Source organism: Triplophysa rosa, linkage group LG1, assembly GCF_024868665.1.
Source record: "Triplophysa rosa linkage group LG1, Trosa_1v2, whole genome shotgun sequence".
Taxonomy (NCBI): Eukaryota; Metazoa; Chordata; class Actinopteri; order Cypriniformes; family Nemacheilidae; genus Triplophysa; species Triplophysa rosa.
Genome location: NC_079890.1, coordinates 39155318 through 39165510, shown reverse-complemented (window position 1 = coordinate 39165510; position 10193 = coordinate 39155318). Strand labels below are relative to the sequence as shown.

Genomic DNA, 10193 nt, shown 5'->3' with positions numbered 1-10193 from the left:
GAAGCCCCCCCTTTAATGAGCACCTCCAGGTGCTCACCAAGGGGTAGACGGACAAGACAAGGAAGACTGAGACAAAGACAAGACCAGACAAAACATGGAGAACAGAATAAGAGGCAGACAAGACAAAATAACAAAGGGACTAGGGTGAGACAATAAAAACAACAAACATGGGAGGGGGGGAGGGGCCAAACCAGAGCCCATAGGGGGCAGTCCATGGGGGTGGGGAGAAGTCCCAGTCCCCGGCTGCACCTGAGGGTGCGTAGTCCAAAGGGACTTAGGAGGAGTCCTGGGGGGGAACAGTCCTTGACCCTGGGGGTCTCCCCGGGGCCGGATTGCTGCCGGACTAGGGACCGGCTGGAAGACCGGCTGGAAGGCCGGCTGGACAGGGCTTGACGCCGGCTGGAAGGCCGGCTGGACAGGGCTTGACGCCGGCTGGAAGGCCGGCTGGACAGGGCTGACGCTGGCTGGATGGCCGGCTGGGATGCCGGCTGGATGGCCGGCTGGGATGCCGGCTGGGACGCCGGCTGGATGGCCGGCTGGACGCCGGCTGGGACGCCGGCTGGAGGACCGCTGGATGGCCGGCTGGGACGCCGGCTGGATCCCGGACTGGACACCGGCTGGATCACCGGACTGGACGCCGGCTGGATCACCGGACTGGACGCCGGCTGGATCCGGACTGGATGCCGGCTGCACCGGACTGGACGCCGGCTGCACCGGACTGGATACCGGCTGCACCGGATGGACACTGGACAGGACATCGGCAGCACCACCGGACTGGACGCCGGCAGCAACACCGGACTGGACGCCGGCTGCACCGGCGTGGACGCTCCTCCGCTGCGCCTCTCCCTCCTTCTCCGCACCACCGGATCCATAGCCGACCTTGGCGAATCCGTGGGGACCGGAGGGAGTTCCGCAGCGGAGGAATTATCCGACGTCATCCCCGGATCCCCTCCCTCCCGCTCGCTACCGGCGCCACCAGAGTGAACGGGGACCGTGGAGCTCAAGCCGAAGGGTACCGAGTCCCCCGGGCAGCGGCAGTCAGGTCAAGGCCCTCCGGCGTGATCGACCGCGAGGTGGAAGTCCCACGTGGAACCCCACCCCCGGGATCGTCCCGGTTGGCCACGAACCTGACCATTGCCGCGAACCCTAGGGGACCCAGCAGCCTCTTCTCAGACGGGGTGAGGCGCTGAGTGAGGCAGCAGTTGAAGATCGTCTTCAACTCTGCCTCGTTGAACTCAGCCCTCTCAGCCACCGCCGAGAATGCCCCGGCGAACTCCCGATTCCCGTAGTTCCCCTGGCGGAAACCTAGCAGCAAGCGGGCTTGAGCGGACCGTGAGGACGACGCCGTGCCGTCCATCTTGCTGCCCGCTGGGTTCTGAATGGTTCGGTCATTCTGTCATGGACTTGAGGAGAAGAACCCAATTGCAGGCAGCGTTGGACAACAGACTTTAATAATAAAATATAAAACACAAAACAAAGGCCCACGAGGGGGTAAAACAATAATGACAAAGGATAAACAGGGACAAAGACTAACTAAATACTAGACTAACAAACAATAGACATGAACTAAACTCAACACTTACTACAATGAGACAGGGGAATCCACAACAGGAACAAAAACATGAGAAGACGGTAAGCACAACATGAAACCACGTAGCAAACACAATGACCGAACACAGGACAATGAAACATGAGGGTTTAAATAGGGAAGACAAACGAGGGATAACGAGCAAGGGCAGGTGTAGAACATAAGACACAAGAGGGAGACAATACAGGAAAAGAGAGGGGCAGGGCCAATAACAAGACACTGGAGAGAACGCATATTATTGTCAAAAGGACAATAATATGTTTCTCTCCACACATAACCAAAGACTTTGCCATGGCTCTGCTACAGGACCAAGAAAAACATGACTAAGGAAGCAGAGCCATGACAGAAGGAGCTTCTCAACCAAAGAGGCGGCGGTTGCTTAGTCCAGACGTCCATGAACGGATTGCAACAGAGCTAAGTTTATTGTAGTCCTTGTTACTCTGCAGTTTTTCATAGAAAAGCTATCAAAGGAAGCTATCAAAAAGAAAGTAAATATTAACAACAGGTTAAATGGCATGGTTTCATTTACCCTCTTTGGGTACTAAATGTGTTATCAGCTGTTTTTCGTCACTTCCTGTTTGCTGAGAGCGCGTGGTTTGAGTCGGAGCTCTTTCAAACTTATTCTTAATACATAGTTTATTCTTGTTATATCTTAAGACTTGTGTTTTAAATTGTTATTCACCGAGGGTAAACATATCCTTAAGTATATCCCATACCAAAAATCGTCCTTAAACGCACCGATAATTTATTTTTATCGGATCACTCGCTATTAGCCTCAGGCTGTTAGCATTCCCAGCCTGCCTGCTCACTGCTTAACACACTGTTCTCATTATTACATCACTAATGGCTAATGTTTCAGATGTGTTTGTACCTCTGTGTGCAGATGAGGAAACGATCGCACTTCAGTCGGAACTGGAGGCTGTGGAGAAGCAGATCCAGGATCTACTAGAGAAGCAGACACGCCTGCGAGAACGAAAAACGGTGCTGGAAACATCCAGAGCTGATGCTCGCAAATCCGCAGTAAGTTTTCATCGCGATTTTAATACTCCTTCCACTTCTACTCCGTGTGTTTCTCTGCACAGAGCCCAGGCTTCGAGAACACGGTCAGCCCAAAGTCAGCCCAAATGAACTTCACTCCTGCACCGGCACACCCACGGCGAAAGGCGAGAGCTAGGACTGGAGCGATGATCCAACCGCCGCCACCGGTCTTCGAGATCCCGACCAGGAACCGCTTTGCCGCCCTCTGTGAGACGGAATGCAACGCTGTGGTCATCGGAGACTCAATCGTCCGGAACGTACGCGCTTCCTCCACTAAAGGTAAGGTGCGCACTCATTGTTTTCCTGGCGCCCGTGTTCTTGATGTCTCTGCGCAGGTACCTGCGATCCTGAAGGACGATGATAACGTCGGAGCTGTCGTGCTGCACGCGGGGGTGAATGACGTCAGGATGAGGCAGTTGGAGATCTTGAAGAGGGACTTCAGGAGTCTGATCGAGACGGTACGCAACGCATCGCCCACGGCGAGGATCATCGTATCAGGGCCGCTTCCTACCTACCGACGAGGGAATGAAAAGTTCAGTAGACTATTTGCTCTAAATAAATGGTTGATGTCATGGTGTATTGAACAGAAGCTGCTCTTTGTTATAATTTTGATCTGTTCTGGGAGCGACCTAGGCTCTTCCGCCCTGACGGCCTGCACCCCAGCAGCATCGGAGCGGTTCTTCTGTCTGACAACATCTCAAAGACGCTACGCACCGCTTGACTACGTCTCCCAGCGGTAAGTCAAAACTTCAACCATAGTCTGTGTTCCTCCCACTCATCTGTTAGAAATGTTACTGCTTCCAAATGCATAGAGACTGTGTCTGTCCCCCGAATAATACTACAAAATAACAAAATAGCCAAATCTCAGAGAAAAAATCTAATCGTGATTAAACCTGAGGACAATGTAATAAACGACCAAAACAAACTCATAAAGTTCGGCCTACTTAATATTAGATCACTAAATTCAAAAGCAGTTATTGTAAATGAAATGATCACAGACAACAGTTTTGATATACTTTGCCTTACCGAAACCTGGCTTAAACCAAATGATTATTACGGTCTAAATGAGTGTACCCCACCAAGCTACTGTTATATGCATGAGCCACGTCCGTTGGTCGAGGTGGCGGTGTCGCAACAATCTTTAGAGACTTTCTTACTGTAACTCAGAGAACGGAGCATAAATTTAAATCATTTGAAGTGCTTGCGTTGAACATAATTGTTCCAATTGACAGTAAAAAACATTGCTTTCTTGTACGTTGGCTACAGTGTATAGACCCCCTGGTCCCTACACTGATTTTCTGAAAGAGTTTGCGGACTTCCTATCGGACCTATTGGTTAACGTTGATAAAGTACTAATTGTCGGAGACTTTAATATCCACGTAGATAGTGCTAACGATGCATTAGCAGTGGCGTTTACAGAGCTATTACACTCTTTTGGAGTAACACAACACATCAATGGACCCACTCATCGATTTAATCATACACTAGACTTGATTATATCTCACGGAGCCGATCTAACCAATATAGATATTATACCTCAAAGCGACGATGTCACTGATCACTATCTTATAACATGTACACTGCGCACTGCAGAAATCAGCCGTTTAACTCGTTATCGACAGGGTAGAACAATTACCTCGACTACTAAAGATAGTTTCGCAAAGAGCTTGCCAGATCTGACTCCTTTAATAACCATACCAATAAATATAGAATCGCTCGATGACATGACCAGCAAATTGGGCACTATTTTCTCTAATACATTAGAAGCTGTCGCACCTATGAAGTCAAAAAAGATTAATGAGAAAAACGTAGCACCATGGTACAATAGCACCACTCGCGCCCTTAAAAGAGAACACGTAAACTGGAGCGCAAATGGAAACAAACCCAATTAGAGGTCTTTAAAATTGCGTGGAAAGAGAGTGCAAACTGTTATAAAAAGGCACTAAAAGCAGCAAAGGCTGAGCACCTCCGTAACCTCATAGAAACTAACAAAAACAATCCAAGGTTTTTATTTAGTACAGTTGCTAAACTAACAAATAAACAGACTTCACCTGACCTGGGTATTCCGCCGCACCTTGGTAGCAATGATTTCATGAATTTTTTTACAGAGAAAATCGAAAACATACGAGACAAAATAGTAAAAACTCAACCTCCAAGTCTGTCCTATAAATTAGTACCAACCATCGCCCCAAAAGAAAGGCTACAGTGTTTTTCACCTATAAAACAGGAAGATTTAATTAAACTTATTGCAACATCTAAACCTACAACTTGCTTATTAGACCCCATACCAACTAAATTATTAAAAGAGTTATTACCCGTTGCAATTGAGCCCATTTATAACATTATCAACTCGTCAATTAATCTAGGCCATGTCCCAGGACCCTTTAAACTGGCCGTCATTAAGCCTCTTATCAAGAAACCAAACTTAGACCCCAATGAACTAGGTTTTGAATGATTACCTTGATTACTTCATCACTGATAATAAACCCACATTCAATTCAAATTCACTGATTCATAGTACATTTATTTGCATGTATTAACATTGACTGTAATAATGATACGTCACCTGATTAATGGCTATTTATAGTCCTGCATTACTGACAGTTGGATTTTCAGTTTGTTTGCGCCCCCCCAAATATTTTTAGCAGCAGCCTCCACTGCTATAGCAACATATATTATGATAATATATATCAGGGGTTACCAAACACAGGTATAACCAAAGGTAGGCTATCTCATGGCACACCTTTTAAATAGAAAATAGGGAAAAATGCACAATAAACGTGTGAACTATACAAAGAATTGTTAGTTTGTTAATTGTTAGACCCAAAGTTTGAGAACCTTTGACATAAATGACCATACTGCCAGTTAGTATAACAGGGTTGATAGGTTTGGGCATGAGATTGCGGGTTCGCACACTCATTTCACAATTAAATAATATCCAAGAACGCCGCTACCTCACATAAAGCAGTGAAGCAGTCCCTGTATAGAGTGAATAATTGATTGTCGAACGATCAATATCCCTTAATTCAGCACCACCGCCATGGACAGCACCTGGTAACGTGGGATGTAAGAAAGTAACCTCCTAAGGTATAGTTCGGGAAACACACCTAGAAAAGGAGTTAACGTGTTTTTTTTTAGAGTCTTCGTAGCACGCTAAGAGACAACGTTATCGGGAAACGCAGCCCTGATCAGAGCAAGTTTTAGGTCTGTCAAAACTTTACAAAGACATTTATATGTACAATACATTAAAATAAATGGTTCTAAGAAATCAACATTGAGATTTGAAGCATATAATAATGATCAATGTCAAGATTCATTAAATATCCAGAATATATTCATTATATACCACATGAAAGCTACGTATTAAAAGACTTTACAAAGACAAACATGTCAAAATTGACCTTAAGAGAACAATCAGAACCTCGTAAACAGAATTAGGTCCTTATCTAAGGACTTAACCGTTTTCATTTCAAAATCAACATTTACAACTTTATATCATTTCGCATGTGAAGAATTAAAAAAATTAAAACAAGTTGTTTTTAAATGTGCTTTAGAAATAAATTGAACTTCAACTTGAATTACCTTCAAAACTACCCGGGATGAAAACAAGACCTGTTGAGAAATATTTTACACTGATAATCAGATAATCAATTGTTACGAAGTCTTTCATTTAAAAATATTAGTGTTAAAGATGTTATTTTTTTGTTAACATGATGTTTGTGTGTTCTATGAGATGATGATGTGAGGTGTACTCACCAGAGAGTAAGATCAGATGAATGAGTTTGTCCATGTCTCTGCTGAACAAAAGGAATATGAGAAAGGAGAAGAGAAGAGAATTGAGTTTCTTCTGGGTTATGAGCAGAACTTACACATGAAGATTTCACTCAGAGTGAGAGTCCTCCTCTCTTCTCTTGAATCTTTAGAAACCCTCCTCTCAGAACACCTTCAGCTGTCATTTAAGGACGAATTAACAAATCAAATCAGGTACGAATGCAAATGCAAACAAAGCCCTTACTCGTGTTAGAATCAGATAAAAGGTCATCAGGTGTCTGTAGGGTTGTGTTTATTCATTTCTGTTTTTTAAAATAACCATACTTTCATGTTTCATTTAAATACAGTTCATGGTGTATAAAATTATTGAATCAATATGCTAACATCAAAGACTTCTGGGAGTCAGCGGCTTTCTCAGTACTGAATGTTTGTGGATGATCTCTAGTGAGATTTAATGCTTTAGTTCGAGCACTGATCATTTATAATCTAGGTTTTGTTTTGCGTTTTATGTAACAGGTGACAGGCATGAGATGTTTTGAACACATGCGGCTCTGCACAGACTGATCAGCGCTTGACTGGAAACAATGCACAGCGGTTACAGGGTTGCCAGATCTTCATAACAAAACCAGCCCAATGACCAAACAAAACTAACCCAAACTCAAGTCTTTAAAACACGAAGATGGGGTTTCTGCAAAGATCCTTGATGTTAATTAAAATGACCTGACTTTCTAGTGTCCCGTAAAAACATTTTGTTTAGATCTGTTTTGCTTGGAGCTCATTTGTTAAGAAGATCGATTCAAATTTAGGATAAAACAAAACAAATAAAAATGATCTATTATTTATCATTGCTATTGTAAAATAGCTCAAACATGTATGTCTACAGTGTTCTGTCATTTGATTTATGTAATAAATATAGAACATAATACTCATGTTGGGTTGGGTTTGTGTAAGAAAAAAACGAAACAATCTGCATGCAAAAGTGTTTTTGACATTAACCTGTAAAAGTGATGCATTGGTCCTCGCTGCTGTGTGAAAGATTCAAATCAGGACATGCAAATCACATGGGAAACTGCTGTTGCGACTCCATGGAAATTTCTTTAGCACTGTGTCAGTCGACCTTAAATGACCTGTCAAGTGAATCTCAAGTGAAGTTAAGGTGAGATTCAGTGTGAAGGGTTTAGTTTGACAAGCACCGCAAAGGGAAACATCAATACTGCACCGAAAGTGTATTACAAAATTCACCGCCATTGAGGGCATCGAGTAGAGTTGAAATCAGGTCAACTTTATGGTAATGAGCTATGACGAGGTTTGGCGGACACCACTCGGAACGGAGAAGTCCACCGCTTGAGAGGATTCCAGAGAATGCAGCCCTGTAAACTTTGGTCTACGTCAGAGCGCCAGAGCGTCCACGAATCTTTCTACAGCGTTGTTGGCAGGGCGGCCAGAGCGATTTTTGACACTCTCGACGGCAGCGGTGTGAACGTACAGTAAGTGAAGCAAGGGTGTAAAGAGTTACATTCAAGTCATTTTAAGGAAGTAATAAATTATCATCACGGGAGAATTTTAAGCTCAAAGATGACTTAAGTCATAAAATTATCAAATGCAGTGGGACTTTAAGTGTACTGTAACATCACAATCAATATTCTGGTGACAGGTGCAACCTGGTTAATTTGGTTAATAGAATAGAAAGTAAGTTTTCATCAAGCATCTTGGAGACATTGATACAGTTCTTTTGGATTTGGTTTGTCTCAGTCTTTTCTCTTTATTCATGTAATAATAGACAGACTCAACGGTGAAACCTAGTGGCGTATGTAACAGTGTTAAAAATAACTTTTAATTTAAAGAGTTTGTGTGAATTCCATAAAATGATACATTTGGTTGTATTCATTGGTGTTTGAAGGCTCCCCTCCAGTGGCTGTTAATGGTACTGCAGATGTTGTATTTAGTCCCTTCTCCTTTCCCATACCGCAGCAGTTTCTAGTGTCGCTGCTGGGGGTATGTATGAGTTTCCACGCTATAACTCTAACATCCCCTCTGGATGGTAAGGCGTAGATCGACTTTTCTGGACTCCATAGAGATGACACAGATGTTTGAAAAGTTCCTCTTCAAAATTTTGGCCTTGATCAGAATGAATACGTGTCGGTACGCCATAAGCATAAAACCATCTCTCAGTCAGGATGCGGGCCACAGTACTAGCTCTTTGGTCTTTAGTGGGGTAAGCCTGTGTAAACTTTGAAAACACATCTGTGACCACAAGTACACTTTCTCGTCCATCACTAGCACGGCTATTTGAGGCTATCAAATGACCCATTGTTGTCCGGACTTAGGGGCGAACAGCTTTAGCGACCACACAACGTTCACACTCAGCACACCACCGTGCAACATCATGATGCAAATTTGGCCAAAAACATCTCTCTCTGACCAACTGCATAGTTCTTTCTGTCCCCTGGTGCCCGTGTTGGTCACGAAAACTCTCTAAAACTTCCCGTTTTAAGATCAAAGGTAGCAGCACCTTGTTCTTGTCTTTCCTGGTGGTAAGAAGACTTCTCAATACAAAACACTGTCAATTTCTCTAATCCGCTTCCACTGCCAGACAAGTTCCAAGACTTCCCTGGTTCCCCAGCTCTCTCAGTCTTTGTGGGGAATTGCCCCCTTCTCCAATAATACAAGAAAGCAGCAAGATGAGGATCCGCTGCCTGAAGGATTTGAATATCAGCTTTCTCCCGGGCTGGTACTGTTGTTATTTCTGAAACAGCTGCACAGTTTACAAAAGCTGGAATTGGCGTATGTATAAGTATTGGCCATACTGAAATGCCAGAGGTTACAGCTTGAACACTATTTGGGGTTGGAGACCTTGGCAGACGAGACAGTGCATCAACGTTACGATTTACAGCTCCAGGATGATACTTTATCTCAAAATCAAAGAGAGCTAATTGGGATGCCCAGCACTGCTCAACCGCATTTAGTTTTGCTGTCTGGAGATAACTCAATGGATTATTACCAGTAAATACCACAAATTTGGCACCCAATAGGTATTCCTGAAATGATTTAGATACGGCCCACTTACGGCTAGCATAAGCAAAGGGCCGACGGTGACCATCTTGTTCTTGAGATAAAATTGCCCCAAGTCCCACCTGACTAGCATCGATTTCCAATATAAATGGCTTAGAAAAATCAGCATAACCCAATACAGGAGCCTGCACTAATTTCTGCTTTAGAGTCTGAAATGCATTGTCTGCATGCTGTGTCCACTTACATTCCAGTAGAGTATTAATAGTACAGCCTCGTTTCTTCAATTTCCCTTGGAGATCTCCTACAAGCTTGTGTAAAGGAGCAGCATGTTTAGCAAAGCCTTCAACAAACCTACAATAGTAGGAAGCGAAAACTAGAAAGGACCGCAACTCAGACAAATTAGTTGGACGTCTCCATTAAGCTACTGTATTAATTTTGTCTGGGTCTGTAGAAACTCCTTGGCAAGAAATTGCATGGCCTAAATATTTCACCTGCTGCTGGAAAAATGGCATTTCTTCAATTTCAATTTGTATTGTTGAAGATGACCAAGTACCATTTCTAATCGTTGAAGATGTTGCTCAAAAGAACTAGAATAAATTACAACATCATCTAGATACAACAAGAGTGACTGAAAACGCTGGTCCCCAAAAATTCTCCCCATAAGTCGTTGAAAGGTACCCGGTGCATTACAAAGCCCAAATGGCATGCGATTGTTATAGCCACTCGCTAGATCAAGAGTAGTGAACCACTGAGCACCATGTAAAGCATCCAGCAATTCTTCAAT

General features: G+C 43.9%; 2 protein-coding genes across 3 annotated transcripts in view; one reads left to right on the top strand and one right to left on the bottom strand.

Moving 5' to 3' along the window:
• LOC130557097 (uncharacterized) overlaps positions 1-5066 on the top strand; it is a 236932-nt gene extending 231866 nt beyond the window's left edge. For both annotated transcript variants that reach the window (XM_057338619.1, XM_057338708.1), the window contains exon 2: positions 2472-5066. In XM_057338619.1, the coding sequence (XP_057194602.1) occupies positions 2713-3366 (654 nt within the window). In that variant the 5' untranslated portion in view covers positions 2472-2712 and the 3' untranslated portion in view covers positions 3367-5066. The remainder of the gene's footprint in view (positions 1-2471) is intronic.
• The window catches only part of LOC130555522 (uncharacterized), a 131273-nt gene that overhangs the window by 16698 nt on the left and 104382 nt on the right, over positions 1-10193 (bottom strand). The window lies entirely within an intron of this gene.